The 20,224-nt window shown below is 48.2% G+C and overlaps 1 protein-coding gene across 1 annotated transcript; it reads right to left on the bottom strand.

Annotated features, from left to right (window-relative positions):
• Window positions 1-2,305: 2,305 nt before the first annotated feature.
• CCT7 (chaperonin containing TCP1 subunit 7) lies at window positions 2,306-19,811 on the bottom strand. Its single transcript, XM_081833692.1, has 12 exons — window positions 19,655-19,811; window positions 14,367-14,520; window positions 13,628-13,734; window positions 11,513-11,638; window positions 10,471-10,523; window positions 9,944-10,115; window positions 6,744-6,908; window positions 5,500-5,688; window positions 4,786-4,883; window positions 4,274-4,406; window positions 3,612-3,818; window positions 2,306-2,693 (listed from the first exon to the last, which is right to left on the bottom strand). The coding sequence occupies exons 1-12, from the start codon at window positions 19,658-19,660 to the stop codon at window positions 2,472-2,474; spliced, it is 1,632 nt and encodes a 543-aa protein (XP_081689818.1). The 5' UTR covers window positions 19,661-19,811; the 3' UTR covers window positions 2,306-2,471.
• Window positions 19,812-20,224: the final 413 nt, after the last annotated feature.

The raw sequence follows: 20,224 nt of genomic DNA, 5'->3' as shown, positions 1-20,224 counted from the left end.
AGAGGAGTTAACTCAAACTGATCTGTCCAGCCCATCAGTCCCTCCTCCAGGGGCCTGGCACTTCTCTTTTTAACCCTGGTGATCATGCTTTCTTGCCCAGCCTTGTTCCAGGCCTGCATTTCTGTATATACTGCTGTGTATCGTGTGTATGTATTTATTCCTGGACAAGTGTATTCATCTGCAGCTTTTGCCTGAGGATAAGGTTTAGGATTGGGTGAAGACCGGAATACCAGGGCAACCAGCTCCTACTCCTTCCCTAACCCCCTGGGACCCTCGCCAGTCCCAAGACTGCCCTGACAATCAGGCAGGCTTCCCCGCCACAAGCCCAAGCCTTGTCTGCTGTTGCTGGCACAGTTCCAGGGGGCTTGGCCTTGGGCGGCCTGGCCTCAACTCTGCCCTGGCGGGGTCTTGCATTCAAGTGCAGAGGCCGGAGGCAACCTTGAGGCTTGCCTCATGACTGGCACCAGTAGGCTTGGCTCTCGGCACTGCTAGTGGGGACCTCCTCAACCGGCCCCCAGGCCTGCCTTCCCTGCACAGCCAGGCTGCAATGGGCCTGAGCTGTGAGGGTAGCTTCCCCCACCCCAAGCACAGCAGGCGGAGGGGTGCAGAGCGTTTTTTGGTTTTGTTTCTGAAGTGGTGCCTGTACCTCCAGCCCCCAGGGGGCCTTCCCTGGCCCCACTTCTCCCCCCCACCCCCCCCGCCGCCAGGCATCACCATCTCAGCACTTTGCTCCACGTCACCCATAGATGCCCTTCGCCGAATGTACCTGAGTGTATGTATTTAAAAGGACTCACATGGGCATCAGAGAATTTATGACTTTGTATCCAATAAAAGATGGTGAAACTGGATTATCTGCCAGGGAAGTAAATGGTAGGTGGCCATATTTTTGTCTGTCTGTGTCACCAAGCCTTTCTGCAGTTCAAGTGCACTGAGGCAGGAAGTGGGTGGATGACCTGAATGGCATCAACAGTGAATAAAGCATTAGGAAGACCTGTCGCAGGGCTGCAGACATCACTGTCCCCACCAGAGCTCACTTTTGGTATCTGCACAAGCTGGGGAGGCCATCTTTATGGACAACCCCAGGACAAGTCCAGCAGGAGCACCAGACACTGCCCGGCCCCTCAGTGGCTTGGCCACCTCCGTAGGAAGCTTTAGCCAGCCAATCAGGCTTTGGCCTGGGGGAGAGACCAAATTGCCCATCACTTTGTGGCCTCAACTCCCCCATTCTGCCAAATGAGGTTGCCCCACTGATTAGATTACTCAGGTCTGGAAATATTTAAAATCAGAAAAAAGACCAGATGCTTGGGCTTAAATTGCGTGTGGTTTTAGCATCAAACAAGATGAATATTCATCCCCACAACTCTGAGACAACTATTCTTATGTTCCCCACACAGGCAGGGCAGCTGAGGTTCAGAAAAGTTAGTTTACCCAGAGACTGTCAAGTTCGGAGGGATGCCAGACTACACAGTCTGGACCTGCCCACCACCCCATCCTGCTTGAGTCCCTCTAACCAAGAGTGGGCCAAACTCAAGAGATTTTCTTTTTAATCACCTCCCAGTGTCAGGCAACTAAAACTTCCGTGGCTGAAGGTCACAGAGTCACACCTCCAGCTTCAACAATTACTAATGGTAGTTAGCTACAGGCCGGCTCTCAGGACTAGTGTGAACGAGACGGCAGTCAGATCCTGCTGATTTCCACTTTATCTGTGCTGGCCACTCCAAACCTCCACTGGTCGGTCAGAAGAAAGCAAAAGGAACCCCCAAGACCATTAGTGGCTGAACCAAGACCAGGTGGGTGCTCCTTCAGCCACCTCCTCAATGGACTTCTAAGGAATCACCACAGAATTTCAAGAGGATGTGGCCTCTCTAGAACATTTCTCCAAGAGCCCTCAACCATGAGATCCTGAAAAAGGAGAGACCAAAGACTGAGCCAAGAGTATGGAGGTGGAAGGAGTAAACAAGGTAATGTAACACATCTACTCAAACCCACAGAAACCCTGGGAGCAGTGCCCGGTGAGGCCAGGGCTAAATAAGATGACATCAGAAAAGCAAGGGACTCCACATCTCCTAGCCACTTCTGGGACAAAAAAAACCCCCAAAGTGAAACTTCCGGATGGAGGCCCCTCAAGTGGAGCTCCCTGCCTGCAGAGCAGACCCATACTCTGCCTTAACAAAACCAGAGGCTGTTGAGGACTGAGCCCAACAGAAAAGAAGAAAATTTTTCTATCTGTGGGTGAGTATATACAAAAGTAAAATTCTGAGCTGGAGTCAAGACATTTCCAAGTAAAACTCCTGTGCCCAAGTAATTTGCAAAGTGAATTCTAAGTCTTACGTTTATTTAAATAACCTCCAGTGAGAACAGAGTGGGCCAATTACTACCCTTTCCTCGTAATACCAATGGACCGAGACAGGGAGAATAAGCATACCCTGCAGCCAGCCCGCCAGCCACTCGCGTGAGGGGCAGGGTGCCTCTCAATGCGGGCGGCCCCGGCCCCGGCCCCGGCCCGCAGCTGGGGGAGCGTCCACTGTTGAGCGAGGGTTTTTGATGGTTTCATCTACCGACACGATAAGGCAGGCGGCCTCAGAGGCTGCGGTCAGGGCATTGATGCGCACCATGGCTGGCTCCCACACGAAGGCCTCGAAGTTGTCGGCAATGTCCTCGTTGTTGATGTCCACTCCGTACCACATGCCCCCCTGACAGAACAGGAAAAGAGGGGAGGTTAATAGGGAACTGCTCTCAAATTTCTCCTCACATATCCTCCAAAAGACTCCGGGCATTAGGAAACCTCACTCTCTTGAACTTGCCTGCATTTCCCCAAGGAAGATGGCGTCCGCCTGGCATCACACCAGGAACCTGGACGTGCATGTCTTCCCACCCGTGCCCCTAACACCCACCCCCTTCAAACCCTAAACATGCTGCTCACAAAAGAGCTCTGGGCCCTCTTCCGGGCAACATACTGTGTTTTGGGGAGGTCCCGTCCTCAGGTCACCCCAAGGACTGTGTATTTCTCAAGAGGAACACTTTCTAATCCCTTACTAAGCTCACTGCTTCCGTCAGCCCCCATTTCAGATGAGGAAATGGAGGTGCAGAGAAGTGAATGATACGCTTCAAGCCCTCACACAAGTCACAAACAAGGTCACTCACTGAGTGCTTTTGTCACAGTGCCGAGCACTTAACACATCTCTCTCAACAAACACTTGCTAAACAGCAAATAACAAATTAAGCTCGCAGAGAGATCCCAACCTAGAGGCGGTAGAGCTGTGGCTGGGCCGCTGGTTGGCAGGGCTCCGGCCCGCTTCACCCGCACCCTGGGGAACCCATACACGTGGTCAGCGTGTGCTTCCAGGGAGGAGGCCGCAGGGTCCCCCTGGCTCCTCCGATGGCACCGCAAGGAGCAGGATCATCTTCAGTAGAGGCACTGAAGAAAGCCCTGGAAGCTCCAGTCCTGGCACCGCAGCTTTCTCTCTGCCCTCAGAGGCCCAGTTAGCTGGTACTGGCTTCATTTCCAGCCCTGTCCCTGGGGCCCAACACGCAGAGCTGAGCAGGCGCAGCACACGCTCAGCATTCATCCCCACACACCCAATCCCTGGGCCCCAAGGGGAAGGACCCACCTGGGCATGCCGCGCCCGCAGCTTGTTGAGGATGTTCGTGGCATCAAAGCCAGCATTGTCACACAGCTGGCGTGGGATAATTTCCAAGGCCTTGGCGTACGCCCCAATCAACAGCTGCTGTTTTCCTGGAATGGTCCTTGAGTAATCCCGCAGGTACTTGGAGAGCTCCATCTCAATGGCCCCGCCACCAGCCACCACTGAATCGTTCTGCAGAGACCAGACGCACCTCTCAATGCTAACAGGCCCCTGGTCCAAGCTCCAGCCACAGCCAAGCTGGACCAGCCGGTCAGCAGGCCCTCTAGCACAGAAACGGGAGTGGTTCCTCATTCCTCCCACATCCCAAACCCCAGGAAGCCTAGATGCGGCTCTTATCTAGCACATCCCAACTGCAATCCAGTGAACCTTCTGGTTCCTGACCATCTTCAAGGTCACCTTGTAGTTTGAGGGCACTGGTACAATCACTGGGATGGCTGACGACAGCAGCTTCCCTGCTGGCTCACAAGTCATAGCCTTTAAGGCGGCATGACCTATTTTGAGAGACTGAGGCTATTTCTCTATGACTTGTGAGGCAACTCAGGGAAGACAGGTTATACAGGGAAGAAATCACCACACAAATCCAGGGTCTTATCGGCTGGGGAGGCAGGACACCCCCAGCCTAGTACCTTGATGGCCCTCCTGACAATCATGATGGCGTCGTGCAGGGACCGCTCTGTCTCCTCCATAAACTGCTCAGCACCGCCACGAAGGATGATCGTGCAAGTCTTGGCCTTGGGGCAGCCAGTGAAGAAATTGTACCTACACCCAGGATCAAATCACACACGTCAACCTCTTTCTGCTGCCAGCCTGCTGCGTCTGACCTCACCACGTCCTCCCAGCTCGGCAGCTGCTCTTCTGTTCCTCACTAGGGCTTTCTAATCCCACTCTTGTAGACATGTTTTGGGGAAGGTTTGGGGCTGTACCCTGGGGCATAAAATAATGCGGAGTCAGACTTTAGACCCAACTTGATCTCCTTCCCTCTCGAAATACTTCATATCTGAGTTCTTTATACCCCAAAAGGTGAGACCTCAAAAAAGAGTAGCAAATGCTGTATACCACCCCCCAAAAGATGGCAGAAGGCCAGACTCAGGCAGGTCCCGTGAGCTCAACCAAGAGGCAGTCCAGGCCTATGGCTTACCTCTCGCCTCCAATCTGGGTCTCTTCAAAGACCTGGCAGCGGCCCAGCACATCTGACGACAGAGCATTCACACTCGTTTGAATGGAGCCTCCGCAGGCCTGATGAGCACAAGAAGGTGAATCACCTGGCAGTTAAGGCTCACGTGAAGCCAGAAGAGAGCTTCGTGCCATCTAGCCTCAAAAGCCAATTCTCACGCTAAACCCTGCCACAGAGCCCCAGAGCCCCCTGCCCTGGATAACCCACTCTCACCGTTACCCCCTGGAAGAGGAGAAAATAAAACAGAACAAAGACACATGACAGGCAAGCAGGCCTAGTTAAAAGGAGATGGGGACCCTTTACTTCACCCAAAACCCACTCCCCCAAACTAGCGTGCCTTGGGCCCAACAACTAGTTAGGATCGGTGCTTTGGACCTAACACGTCTTTGGTGAGATGCTCAAAAGAAAAGGAGGAAACCTTGCGGAAACACCAGTACTTGAGTTTATATAGCTGATCACAGCATTACTACTAGGTACCCTCACAAATCAGATTTCCTAACTTGTTTCAGTTACACTGAGCATGTACACATGGGGACTGGAGTGCTTCAAGGCAAAAAAAAGCAAAGACACGCCTAGAGTCACATGCCAACCTGAGAGTGCACTCCAGTATACCGGGAGTAAATGAAAACCCCTCCAGGCCCGCAAAAGCCAAGAAGCAGCACACGAATGTTCGGTTACCATCATTGTCCTCTTCAGATCCTCCTCCGGCACTCGGCCAGCACAGAACATGTCCCTGTCGGCAAAGTACTGGGTGGCCACATCCCCGATCGGGAGTTTGGACAAGACGACTTTGGCTCCAGAATGATGGATCCTCTCTAACTTGTCATAGAGAATATTCCATTCAGCATCAACAATTGCCTGATAATCCTGAAGAGACCCAGAAAAGGATGAGGATGCTTTTGGAGAGAGATTAGCATAGATGGTAGGCTAAAATATACCAACCCCCAGAAGTAAAATATGCTGATTTATCTGGGAATTAACAAGGGTAACCACAATCGCCTCTCCTCAGTCCAACTAAACAAGGACCCCATACAGTAACTTAGCAACCACCTAAAACTTTCAAACACCAAAACAGAAAATAACCCCAGGACTGGGGGTTCCTCCAGAGCTGGCATGCCAAGATTTAAGAAATAGTTTAGCCTCACAGAGTTCTACATTCCTCTGAGAAGCTGTACCCGTGGAGTTCCCAACGACAAGACCCCTTCCCCCAGAGGCCATTCCGTGTTGGGGGCACATTACCTAACAGCACCTGCTTATAGCTGGGTGACATGGCTACCTCCAGAGACAGCCTTGGTATTATCAGTGATGGGAGCACACCTGTCCCTACAGTGTGGGACCCAGTGTAGGAGAACCTTCATCTGCTCAAAAAGGAGGACTCAAAATCCTGGGCTCGGTGAATAGGTGGAAGGCCACCGCCAGCCCCTTCCCTGGGGCCAGAGGAGAATATTACAGCAGGCCTTCCCTATCCAAATCTCTTCACGTTCAGGTCACTCTGAGTAGAGTGGGAAAAGAAGTGGGCCTGGTACTTGGACATCAACATATTCAGGGGGCCAGGAGGAGAATGGGGTTCATAGGGAGCCTGAGATACAGAGCTGGGCCCAAGATGGCCACAAAGACCCAAGGCTTTATTTTTTTATTTATTTTTTTAAGACTTTTTTTTTTTTAAAGATTTTATTTATTCATTTGAGACACAGAGATACAGAGAGCGAGCATGAGCAGGGGGGGAGAACAGAGGGAGAGGGAGAAGCAGGCTCCCTGCTGAGCCAAGAGCCCGACATGGGGCTCGATCCCAGGACTCTAGAATCATGACCTGAGCCGAAGGCAGATGCTTAACCGTCTGAGCCACCCAGGCGCCCCAAGATCCAAGGCTTTAGCCCAGAAAGCTGACCGTTCCCCGGCCACTGCCAGCTGATAGGGCCTACCTCAACCGTGTGGACTCTGATTTCAGCATTATCTTTCTCAGCTTTCAGCTCAAGCTCAACATTTAAAAGGGCAATCATTGGATTATTGTACTTTTTGGGTTGCATTTCAAACCCAGCATAAGAGAAAGTCTTCTTGAATGCGACGCCAGCTACCAGCTGGGACTCCTGTTTAAAAACAAACAAACAGTCAACAGTTCAGTACTGGCACGAAAGGAAATCAAGCCAGTGGTGTACTAGGCTAACGGGTGTCCATTCCCCCGAACATGAAAGAGTTAACCATGTCTTTACTTTGCTGTTACAACAAAGCCTTTTCATTTACATAAAAGCTTGGAAAAATACAAAACGTATTTCGGTTGTCCCTCCAGTAGAAAGAAATCAATCCTTCAGCTTGCAGAGACCAAGCACGGTAAAGGGCTGTATGGGCCATCGTCTGAGCCTGACCTCCGAAGCAGGAGCCAAGGGAGAACGCTGAATGCCAGCCTCTGGTGCCAGGCACGGGACCGGGCGTTTATGAATAAGGCACAGGCTGCCCAATGCCTCCCCCTTCAATCCCAACTCAACCCCCCGCCCAGTCTTCTACCGGACACCCTCCCCACAGCCCTCTGTATCTGCCCTGCATGCGTGCACACACACTGGGACCTGTGTGCAGGAGCCTAGGTGCTTCCACTTCCCAGGATGCAAAGGGTCAGAAACTCCCTGTACAGTTCCCTAGCTACAATTGTGGCTTCCTACATTTCAGTCCCTCAGAACATGAGCTTCCTGTGGGTTGGATTTAATAGCAGCGAATAGTAAGAAAGCATGCTGCACTTGGGACTGACTTCAGCACTATCAAAAGACTTGGGTTCAGATCCCAGATCTCTTTCTTACTAAATGACCAAGTCATTTCCCACTCGATAAAAAAGGGTATATTCAGCTCAATGACCTCTCTGTTCTCTGCCAATGCTAATCTCTAATACTGTAGTCTATCAGTGAACATGTTTGTGCATCACTCAAATCCACAGCATCCCAAAGGCGGTGATGCCTGAGCTTAATCAAGATGGATAAGCAGAAATCAAACAGAAAAAGGGAAAGGTGTTCCGCAGAGGCAGTGTGGTGGCATCAGAGAATGCAAAGCCATTGGCAGCTGCAGGAATATAAAGCAGAGGGCAGGGGTCAGTGCAGGAGAATCTTACAGGCTCTGCTAAAGCCTGCCTCTCATCCTGTATACAATGTGGGAACCCCAACAGGCTTTCCACGGGGTAGTAAATTGTGGAACTTCACCTTAACAACAGAAAACAGGGCTGACTGAGGGGATCCAAGACTGGAAGAAGGGTGGCCACTGCCAGGACAATGGTCTTGAGAGTAAGTGAAAGAGACAGCTCACGGAAGTAAGTAGTAAATTGGCAGGCAAGAGGAGACAATGGTGATTGACAGGTTGTGAGGAGTTGTAAAGATTTTTGGAGAAAGTTTTTTTATTTTTATTTTTTGAGGAGTTGTAAAGATGACCCTGGATTCCTGGTGTGTGAGTGACGTGAGTAAATGATGGAGACACCAACTATGTCAAGGAACACAGAAAATGCTACAGGTCTGGAGGACTGAGATGAGTTCAGCAGCAGATAGATACAAGACCATGAGGCTCAAGGGGGAGGTAAGGACTGAAGATACAGATCAGGAAGTTCTCAGTTAATCCTGAGAATAAGTAAATAATTACTACCACCACTTATTGAATTCTGTGTGTCAGGTTTTATATGCATTTAAGAAATGTGGGACGGCCTAAGGAAAAAGTAGGCTGGAGCCCTTGGCTTTCTCACCAGATAAAATTATTATTTTGATCCGTAGCTGAGTGAATGCCAATCTAATCTCAAGAGTCTAGGGAAACAGGAAGACCCGGAGAAGATGGGCGACTGCTACCAAAGCAGTGGGTAGAGACAAAGTCAGTAAACCATGATGGGCTGAGAAAGGAGCGGTACAGGGGCCAAAGATAGGGGAGTTGCTCAGATGACCTTCAGATTCCTCATAGCTTTATTACAGAAGAGAGAACCTCAGTCTACTGACATGTGCCAAGACAGAAGGAAGGAGAACAGAGTGGGGATGTAATCTAGAAGGGTAAAAGTCAAAGAAAAAAAGTGAAGGGTCGGGCCAGGATATAATATTTCAGGCAGGTCTTGCCCTGTCTATAACACCTCAGGCCAGGTCACCAAGGTGGAGTAAAGAAGTAGGGCAGGCCAGAGTGGAGAAGGGCCAAAAGGGCACGGAGATACCAACATCAAAAAAGGCTTCCGGACAGATACCACTGTGTTAAAAAAGAACAAGTTACAGTTATGCTGGGCAATGCAGTTAGCCATGAGCCACATAAATAAATAAAAGTTAAATTAAAAACAGTTCCTCAGTTGTAGTAACTGCATTTCAAGGGCTTGGTAGCTACATATGGCTAATGGCTACCATAAAATGGACAGCACAGACAGGTAACAGTCCCGCCATCGCAGAAAGTTCTACCATGCAGCACTGAATTAAAAGCCCCACATGCTGATATGGATCAAATTCTAAAATATGTTGTTTAATGGACAAAAGGGAGTTACAACACTGTGTATTATAAATGAACACTGTGTTTAGAAAAGCACTATTTACATATGTACTTAGAAATACACAGACTAATTCTGGAAGCACCTGCACGCCCATGTGCGTGCGTGCGTACGCGTACGCGTGCGCACGCACGCACACACACACACACACACACTTAATAGTGGTTGTATCTGGGGCAGGAACCATATAGGGGACATTTATTTTTATCTTTAGGCCCCTTTATACATTTAGAACTATGTATCATCTATGCAAAATAAATGAGTAAAAGGGAGAGCTTGGGCGTGTCCCTTGGAAAAGAGTGGACTGAGAAGTACTTCTCAGATTTATTAACTGAGAGGGTCATAGGTAAGCTATCGGGTGGAGCTAGCGCTGCCCCCTTCCACATCACACTGAGATCCTAAAAATCAACGAGTTCAATCTGCTCTTGTGCCGACAAGTAAACAGAGGTCCAGAGAAATTACAAAATGTATGTATAGTCACAGGCTGTAGCGACAGCGTGGGGACTACAACTCAAGTCTGACTCCCAGCCCAACATGCATTCTCTCAACACCTGGAACGTGTGCTCACCTCCTATACCAACCTGCCTGGAGAGTCCATGTGAATGCAGGAGCCTCCTAGGGAGGCGGCAGCAGGCTTACCTCTAGGGCACCACCTTGCACCTTCTTGATTCCAATCATTTTAAGCTGCAACAAATCGTCAAGCATTATCACCGCATCCACCACCATCTTAGCGAAGAAGGCTTTCTGCTGGGAAATCAGCTTGGAGCTCAGAGCGGTCATGGCACACTTCTCCAGCAGCTTCCTCTGCTCCCTGGGACATAAGGACGGGTGGGACCTGCGTCAGGCCCGGAAAGCCCCTCTTGTCTGAGTCTACTGCAATGTGGAGGGGGTGTCTGTTCTGGTCTCCAAACTCAGCCCACACCAACTTCATCTTCCACATCTTTAGGACAGATTATCACTGACAGATGGTGACTGCAGTCAGAGACCTCATGTGTGACAGCTTTAAAACTACAGTGTACAGCCCCTTTTGTGCTGTGTGAGCTGGGGCACCGCCAAGGGTCTGGCAAGAGCCAAATAGCCCCAGGCCCATATAGGGTGGCAACACGCTTCTAAGTCCAATTTGGCCACAGAAGTCAAGGTTCTGACAAAGCCCACCGAAAACTTACACTTTATCTTCCTTCTTCACGGTCACAGCGATCTCTTTGATCTTGTTAACTGCCTGCCAACAACAGAAGCTGAGTGAGTCTCTGGTGCCAGAGGCAAACTGGAGAGGTGGGTCCCAGTCTCTCTTGCCACTCTCCAATCTGTTTACTCCCAAATCTTAAACATTCCCATTCTGCAGCTGAAACAACACTTCTAAGTCTGGTAGCTGCCCGGAAACACACATCTTTACAGTTTAGGAAACTCCCAGTGACCAACAGGTAAAGGCACAGGTATGGTGTAGGTATAGTTCTGAAGAATCATCAGGGTATTTCCAGGATTTAATTCTGAATATGCAGGGAACACACTAAAATAAATGAGTGGAAACAACCTAAGACGCTAGATTGGGCCAAACCTTCTGGCTTATGGAAAACACCCATGACGACGTCTAGCGCTTTATATATTAATTAGATATGTTATGCAATATATTTGTATGTTAAACTTAGTATCTTTTCAAAAGCACTTCTCATATATGATCTCGTTTTAATGTTACCAACCTGAAATAGATAGTAAATAACTTTTTGGGCGGTGAGGGGGCAGAGAATTTCAAGCAGACTCCGCACTGAGCATGGAGCCTGACTCGGTGCTTGATCCCACAAACCCCAGATCATGACTTGAGCTGAAATCACGAGTCAGACACTTAACTGACTGAGGCACCCACATGCCCCTGAAACAGAGACAGTAAAGGGAGAAAGTGAAGCCTAGAGGGATTGACTTGCCCAAGATCACAGAATGAAGGTCAAAGATCAATAAAAGCAGGGTCTCAAGATGTGCGCCATGAGGAACTTGATAAAAAATCAAAAAACACCAGCTCTCACTTACTGAGCCCATCAGGAAACCTGAGGCTTAAGGAGATAGCTACTGAATGGTAGAACTGAGATTCGTAGGGAGAAGTCAGAAAACGTCCAAGGAACCCTATTACCAGTCTCCCTATACCCTGCTAAAGGTATCCTAAGAGAAACATGAAGGTACCCAGGCACAAGGCCAAGGTAGCCAATATTCCCATACCAACTGGGTGGCAGTGCGGAAAGCTCGGATGATGATCTGTGGGTGCAAACCTTCCTCCACGTAGGGTTTCACTTGCTTCAGAAACTCTGCAGCCAGCAGGGTCACTGAGGTGGTACCATCACCGACCTGGAAGAGGATGACAGGAAATTCACATTTTCTTATGTTTAGAGATAAAGCCTGAAACGCCTTTTTTAGGCAACCTACCCATTTAAACTGGGGACTGTTTAATGGGTGTGAAATGTGTTTTCTGGAAGCAGAGGTGATGGCAACAAGTACAAGGAAGGTGATGGTAGTTAGGTATCCATCCCATCAAACGGCTTTGGGCTACAAAATTAATTCCCCAGCCAGGCCCATTCTTCAAAGAGGGCTGATTTGGACACTCAAAGTTCCTCAGGATATAAATCACATAAGCAGATTAACCAAGAACTTATTCATTGCACACAGGCATGATGAATAAGATAGTCTCAGTCACACTTATAATATAATGCTTAAGTGTCTCAAGTAACCACGGTAGCAAGAGACATGAGACAAATATTCTTTAAGGAGTACAAAGTACTACAGGAGTTTACAAAAAAATAATTTCCAGCCAAATCCCACTAAAACAAACCTTCCAGGACCAGTCAAAGTCCTTTACATTTTAAACACTGTTTGGAATAGGCAGATCACTAGTCTGCTAACCTTTCTAACATAGTCATTTTCTACAATGGGATCTAAACCCTATTTTTAATGAGGGAGAAAAAGAATAAGAGCTAAAACCAGCTCACCTCTGATTTGGTAGAAATTTACTTTCAACTCACTTATGTCCACTGTGTAATGTGAGGGATTTTCAAGGGGGAAAAAGTGTTACTGTGGTAAAAGGTTTAAGCTGCCAAATTCCTGGCCAGAAAGGTATTAGTCCCTTGTTGAAGACAGTTACAGGTCAAATCCAGACTATTCTCACTTTAACTTTATACAAGCAATACTGTTTCATACACTACTGGGTCCTAATAAACCTTTCTATATAACTTCAGAACATATTTGTAATACTCTAAAATGCAAGCCTGTTTCCTCTCAACATTTTTTTTTATTATTTTTATTTTTTTAAAAGTTTTTATTTATTTATTCATGAGAGACAGAGAGAGAGAGACAGAGGCAGAGGGAGAAGCAGGCTCCCCGCGGAGCAGGGAGCCCGATGCGGGACTCGATCCCAGGACCCCGGGATCATGACCCGAGCCGAAGGCAGACGCTTAACTGACTGAGCCACCCAGGCGTCCCTCCTCTCAACATTTATTATCAAGATTCTAGTGTTAGAAATTTTTTTTTTTTAAAGATTTTATTTGACAGACAGAGATATAGTGAGAGAAAGAGCACAAGTGGAGGAGCGACAGGCAGAGGGAGAGGGAGAAGCAGGCTTCCCACTGAGCAAGAAGCCTGATGCGGGGATCAATCCTGGGACCCTGGGATCATGACCCGCCGAAGGCAGACGCTTAATGGACTGGGCCACCCAGGCGCCCCTAATGTTAGAAATGTTTTAAGGGCGCCTGGGTGGCTCAGTTGGTTGGGCGGTTGCCTTCGGCTCAGGTCATGATCCTGGAGTCCCAGGATCGAGTCCCGCATCGGGCTCCCTGCTCAGCGGGGAGTCTGCTTCTCCTCTGACCCTCCCCCCCCTCATGTGCTCTCTCTCTCTCAGATAAATAAATAAAATCTTAAAAAAAAAGAAATGTTTTAAGACTGATTAATGCCGTCATATTGTACACTTGAAAATGGCTGAGGTGATAAATTTTATGTTATCTATATTTTACCAGCATGGAAAATACAACAACAGGTAAACTGGAAACCTTAAAGTTTCCAGGCCCATCTTACAAGGTGACTAACACATGAGAGATTAAATTATTTACCATGTCAGTGATATGAATGACAGTACATGAGCCTGGTCCTAAGATCTCAGCTACATGCAGTGAAATAGTGTAAATTTTAAAAGATTATCAATTCCATCTAAATATTTTACAAGTATGTATTACTTGTGAAATCATAATTTAAGAGTTAAAATAAAAAAAAATTTAAGAGAGAAAAGCAAAGGAGCAAGCAGGCATGTATTTCAACCTTTATTTAAACACATATGCTTGATTTTCTCACCTCAGCATCTTGGGATTTGGCAATGTCCACTAAAGTCTTTGCTGCAGGATGGACAACATCAAGGAGTTTCAGAATTGTGGCCCCATCATTAGAAATTGTTGCTTTGCCTTAAAAGGAAAAACAAAAAGTAAAAACTTAAAGACCCTTTTCCCAGCTGGAATTGGAGCCCATTGCATACTTTATTGGGATGGGACAAAAGAGACCCATGGCATATGCAAACTGATGTTTTTTATAGACTTAGCTCTGTGCACAAAGGGCCATCTAAAATCACAAGCTTCCAACGACCATGAGCTCCTGATTTTCTCTGAACTGCATTTAGCACACCTCAAACTGAATGTAGGAACTATTAATTAAGTGAGAATGAGAAACCATTTAGATATTCTTGACACAGTTGATACCCTAACATCTCACGTCAGCTAATACACTAAAACATGAGGGGGAATTCTGTCTTGTGAACATGATACAATGGGAATGACCACAGGCAACTCAGATGGTTCTATTTCATGTTTCCAGGCTGCCTCTCTCTAAGAAGCAAAAGGCTCCTGAGCCCAACTTCTCCCATATATTCCCATAGGGTTCAGCATTCAGGACAAAGTACGAAATGGAACTGTTTCATAGCGAGCAATCCCTCAGAGATCTTAAAAGCAGTGGCATTTGTGATGCCAACCTCAGCTAGCCCCAAACATTCCCCAGGAGTCTCCTCTCCTGCACCCTGGCCTGAGGAACCCTACAGACTTACCTCGGCCATCTACAATCAGCTTGTCCATGCCACGAGGGCCCAAGGTGGTTCTTACAGCCTCCGCAATCACCTGGCAGGCACTGATGTTACTTACAAGCTGGGGGATGCCTTGGGAACTATCAGTCCCCTCTTTCAACAGGATAACTGGTGTGGGCTGGAGAAGAAAGAGCAATGGACCGCTTTTAATAATCATCTATTACAATGAAATTCAAGGAGGAAAGAGAAAGGATACTCTTCCATAACAGAAATATATGTAAGCCTTTTAAGGATTGGAAAGAGAGAGCGCGTGCCAAGTGCGCACATGCACATGAGGAGGGGGTACAGAGGGAGAGAAGCAGACCCCCTGCTGAGCACGGAGCCTGACGCGGGGCTCGATCTCACAACCCTGAGATCGTGACCTGAGCCAAAATCAAGAGTCAGACGCTTAACCGACTGAGCCACCCAGGCGCCCCTCTGGAGGCTTTTTAAAACCATATTCCCACTATCTACCACACTGATTCCTTAACCAGCCCCTATATCCATAGATACTGCCAAGACCACAGCATACCCTGCAGGTGTGCTAGAAAATGGTACGAGGAGCATGATTTAGTCTAAAAGAACAAATCAAATACTGTGTTCTCCAGTGCTCAGCAGAATAAGCATACCCTTTTCAACTTCTGACACTATTCCCTGTGTTGAAGAATTAGGTCACAGCACAGGAGGAAGAAGCTCAGTGTTCACCCTCCAGCAAAACCACCACTTATCTGCATTACAACTTAATCCTAGAGAAGTTGATGGGGCACTGATGCAAAACACGAGGCGCCAACAGCTTCAGGTGGTGTCCTGGAGATGCCCAGGCAAGCAGCCTTACTAACTATGCTTAGCTGGAGTGTCTGGAAGGAGCCAGGCCGAGAAACAAATAGCCTCACAAAATGACAACAAATCTAATTCGTACAACAGTGTTTCCATCTCTCATGCCAGTTCCATAGCGCTTCCCTGTCACCAGTCTCCAATCAAATGTCCCACAGAAATTTTTCTCTATTTTGCATGCTAGCCTCCAGAACAATCACTATTCCTATAGAGGGTTGATTTGCAGACCTGCCTTAGAAACTCTGGGAAAACAGGGATCCTTGCCTATTTTAAAAGCCTGCTTAGAGACCTTTGCTTCAGTGACCATTATTAGCACAGACAGTAATTCTTCACGTTAACAAACCAGAGTTTCTATCAAAACCTGTGCCTTCAGAGATGAGCTCATAAACCAGAATCAGTCTTCCCTGTGTTTGTGAGTTAATTTTGAATGTGAAACTGAATATAGTAAGGGTACTGTTTCAAAACTTGTGATGCTATGTGTGCACTATTAGGCTAGGACTTCAAATTTATTTCTTACCACGGATTGCAATATGAAGTTTGAAAGCCACTGCCCCTGTCCACCCCTACAGGTACTTCAGGTGTCTGAGCAGGAAAGACAAAGGAAACAAAAGCACAAGGGAGATCTCGATCCAACAATAAGGAATCAAGGATTCACATATCAGAAAGTCTAGTGACCCATGAGGCTGACAACATATTTGCTGGGCAATTCCTGATAAAGGCCAACTCCTTTGGCCAGTGAGGCTGGATGGTAGTGGGCAGGAGGAAGACTGGAATAGAGCTGAAGAGGCAGGCAAGAATCAGATCGCATACTCAATTGTAGACCATGGTAAGGAGTTTGGATTTTATTCCTACAAAAGGAAGCCCTGGAAAAACTTTTAGCAGAGGAATGGCATGTTCTGATTCACACTTTATCTATGTAAAATATAAAGAGAGAGAAAGGAGGCAGGATATAATATGTAAACGCGTAAGAGGGGACTGGAAAGATGCGCAACAAACTAATGAATAAGAGAGTGGGAGTAAAAGGGGTTTTGATGCTTTGTACTGTGTATTTTTCTGTTTTGTTTCAATGTTTTCCCAATGAACATATACATTACCTTTTCTTTTTTTTTTTTTAAAGAATACCTGTCAGATAACCCCCTAAATCTGGGGTTAGGCATGGGCCAGAGGGAAAATTCCTTCCCTTTCACAGTAGTGTCCCAGGTCTGGCAGCAAGAAATGGCTTCTTTATACTCTCAGCATTCTTTCAGGCCTCTTACACCTTCTGTAAGGAAAAAGGTATCCCGCCAAAGGCCCCACGTTCTCCCAGTCCTGCTAAATTATTCCTCATGGCAGCCCCCAAGCTTCTTCAGTTCATCCTTGCCATGGATAGTCTTACACTTCAAACCAAAAACTAACTTTCGGATCTCAAGCTCTTCCTATTGCCTTCAACAAATTTTTACCTCTCGAACCTCCTACCTCTCCAATCTCTCCTACCTCCAGGATAGAATAACTTAAAAATGCTTGTGAAGGCTTTTTCTTACCTCCATCTCCACAAACTATATGCTTATTTACAAAAGCTACCCTGGCACTTTCCTTTTTTTTTTTCTTTAAAGATTTTATTTATTTATTTGAGAGAGATAGCACGCGCATGAGCAGGGGGAGGGGCGGAGGGAGCAGACTCCCCGCTGAGCGGGGATTCCCCACGGTGGGGGGAGGGCACCCATCCCGGACCCTGGGATCATGACCTGAGCCAAAGGCAGAGGCTTAACTGACTGAGCCACCCAGGCGCCCTTTTTTTTAAAGATTTTATTTATTTATGTGACAGAGAGAGAGAAAGAGAGTGCACGCGTGCGTATACAGGGGCAGGAGGAGCAGAGGGAGAGGGACAAGCAGACTCATTACTGAGCCCACAGCCCGACACGGAGCTGTCTTAGGACCCTGAGATCATGACTAAGAGTCAGATGCCCAACTGGCTGAGCCACCCCGGTGCCCCTATCCTAGCTCAGATGGTAGAGCATGTGTCTCTTGATTTCGAGGTCATGAGTTTTGAGTCTTAATGCTGGCTGCAGAGTTTACTTAATGAAATATGTGTGTGTATGAAGATATTTTTAAAAAGTAAAAAACAAAACAAAACACTTTCTTACCAGGAGAGCAATTCATCAAAGCCCCAATTCTTCCAAGATGTTTTTCAACAGCAGCTACTAGGGGCACCCTGAACAGAGGATCCCGTAATTCCCTCTGCTTCCTCTTGTGTACAACTTTTATACCACCAGCCATCTTAAGTATGAGCTTCCCAAAGGTAAGGATTATAGTCATCTCAATTTGTGGAGTGCCTAGCTTTGGCCACATATGAAGCAATATGCAATATGCTTTTGATACTGAAAACTCAACTTTACATATACTTGTAAGTGTCTGATATAAGCCATGATATAGCGCTGGCTTCTAATTTTTGGACAAGTACTGGCAGTATGGTCACACTAAATCCACAGAGAATTCTTCAGTACAAAGTAGGGCTCAGAAGCAGCTGACCATAGTCCCCACGTTCCCTGTGCTTTGTAGTCCTTATAGAAATGGCAGGCTGGATAGAGGAGGGATCCTAAGGGAAGGGAAAGGTGGCAGAACTGGATTGAGCCAAGCCAGGTCAAGCAGGATGGGTCCTCTTCTATTAGCTCCCAAAGGGCATGCATTGCTATGGAAAGTCCAGCTTCTTTTCTAAGTTACTTTTCAATCTCACTCATTTTTACTCAAGTAAAGAAACAATAGTGGAACCAGTAATCTGCCAAGGGTATCATGGAAGGCTCTGGAATTTCAGCTTAATGATCTTCATCTTCATCCTCCCTAAAAACTTACACAGCAAGGAAACAGAGCAGGGGTCAGTTAAGGAAAAACCCAAGTGTGGTGGAGCCCCTCGGTGAAGGGTTTTATCACCAGACAGAAGAACCTTGGTTGTGATCCTCAGTTCTTTGAATATCAACCAAAACTCTTATGGTAGCCTTGTCAGCATGACAGATTACAGAGAGGAAAGGAAGCAAACAACCACCTAGCAGAACAGCTAACATCTGCTGAGTGCTTACTACATGCTGCACGCTTTATACGTATTAGCTCAAAGAATCCCCTTAATACACGGAGGGCAGGACGTTTAATAACATGCTCAAAGTCATACACCTAGCAGGTGGCCCAGCTTATTTACAAACCTAGGCATCCAGTGTGGCTCCAGAGCCCTTACTCTCAAGGGCTCTGCTGCCTCTACCCGGAAGATGAAGGTGACTTCAAGAATAGGTAATGCCGAAGAGGGACTGAGAAAAGGGCAGTACTAGAGGTATGAAGGGGAGAAAGAGTACAGATAAATTCTAGATTCCTTCTATCGTGGGTACAACTGGGATTCACAGGGCATCTGGTAACAGAATGAACACCTCATAGGTGTCAGTTTGACATCTACCGGGACAGGAAGCAGCAGCAGCAGGCCAGAAAAAGAACAGAGGACTTCCTCCCATTGACAGACCGAAATGAATGAGTGAACTGCCAAGTGCACCACAGGGAGCAGTATCTTAGTCAGGGTCTTGCCTCAGACACCCCCTTAAAAGCTGGCCCTGTTCTACAGCAACTCAAGAGACAGCAGCAAACTTGGGACCTATGGAAGGCATCTACAGCTCTGAGGTGGCAGAAAGGGATGATGCGGAAGCGGGAGGGGCTACAGGGGGCCTCCGGGATTCATCAACACCCCTAATTCAAGACAAGGAGACCCAGAGTTAGGTGGCCAACTAGAAAAGCCTGGTCCGCTGCCAAATCCGGAAGGGCAGACAAGGTCGGAGTCACAGCCCGGGTCTTCCCACCTCTGAAGTAGTGTCCCCATGTGCCCGGTCCATTCTCCCGGCTGAGGAGCTGCACCCCCAACAACCAGCTGGCATTACATGACATTCAGTAGGCATTCCTTAAGGAATTAACGAGTGAGTGTTAAAGTACAAGCCAAGTCTGTTTCCAGTACGCAACAGCAGGCGGGCTGGGGGACCCGCGAGCAACCATGGCTGAGCCCCATGCTGCCTCAGCCCGTTCTAGGAAGCACACGTCTTTACATCCCACGTTTCCCAACGCACCCGCCGACCATGTATGCATGCACGCTCAAGTCGCGCTCGTTTAACACCGGTTATGATTGTGGGGGGCTCCAAAAATCCGGTCCCCTAAGCGGGCTCGCGCCCCCGAAGCAGCCTGGGGCTTGTAGTCCCCAGCCGGCCAGACCAAAGCCTTCCCTCCGGCCCCACAAAGCCCTCGCCCAGGGCCCCAGTTCCGTGCTGGGGCCGAGCCAGGCCGCGGCGGGCCGGGGTCGCCCGTAGACAGTGGGGTCCGGGCAAGTACAGAGTCAATAGGCAGCGGAGGGCCCTACGGGACCGACCCCGGCCGGGCGGCGCCACCCACGGGCCGGATAGCAGCGGATGGCGACAGATAGGCGAAACGCCACTCACCATCATCTTGGAAGCCTATTCAGTGGGCCGCTACTCCTCCTATCTTCTCCGCGTCCGGGCGGCCCAACAACCCCACAATCCCCCGCGCCAGAGAAGTCCCCAGAAGCTTCGCCAAGCCGTTGGCTCGAGAGAGGAAGGGGACGAGCCACTTCCGCCACTCTATGGCTTGCTACCACAGAGTCGACACGGCTAGAAGGGCCAGAGGCTGGGCGTCGTAGGGCGCTCTAGCGATAAGTGTTCGTTACCTAAGTGTCGCCGGATTTTGGTTGTGCTTTCCTCTTTGAATATGTAGAATCCTTGTTGAGCCCGCGTTACCCACTAGCCCTCATTCCATCCCCCCTCACCCCGAACGCCAGACCAGGGAATACAATAAACAAACATTTATTGAACGCTGACTATGGGATAGGCTTACGTTAAATAAGCACTTGGTGAGAGATCTCATAAGCCCTTCCAGTCCTATCGAGTTGGTACTGTTATCATGCCCATTTTATAGATGAAGGAACTGAGGCTGAGAGGTTACGAAGGTGTCCAAGGTCACAGCTGTACGCTAAGCAGTAGAGAAGCAGGCGT

The sequence above is a fragment of the Leptonychotes weddellii genome, chromosome 10 (genome assembly GCF_054177405.1).
Source record: "Leptonychotes weddellii isolate Sample4059 chromosome 10, ASM5417740v2, whole genome shotgun sequence".
NCBI lineage: Eukaryota > Metazoa > Chordata > Mammalia > Carnivora > Phocidae > Leptonychotes > Leptonychotes weddellii.
Note: the sequence above shows the minus strand (reverse complement) of the source record. Positions and strands in the feature narration are given on the sequence as shown.

Bases quoted from the DNA above. Each gene is read 5' to 3' on its own strand.
- CCT7 (XM_081833692.1), bottom strand. The intron at 4,884-5,499 runs GTAACCGAACAT...TGTGCTCATCAG, and splicing joins ATCTGAAGAGGACAATGATG to GCCTGCGGAGGCTCCATTCA. The intron at 4,407-4,785 runs GTAAGCCATAGG...TCCTGGGTGTAG, and splicing joins ACCCAGATTGGAGGCGAGAG to GTACAATTTCTTCACTGGCT.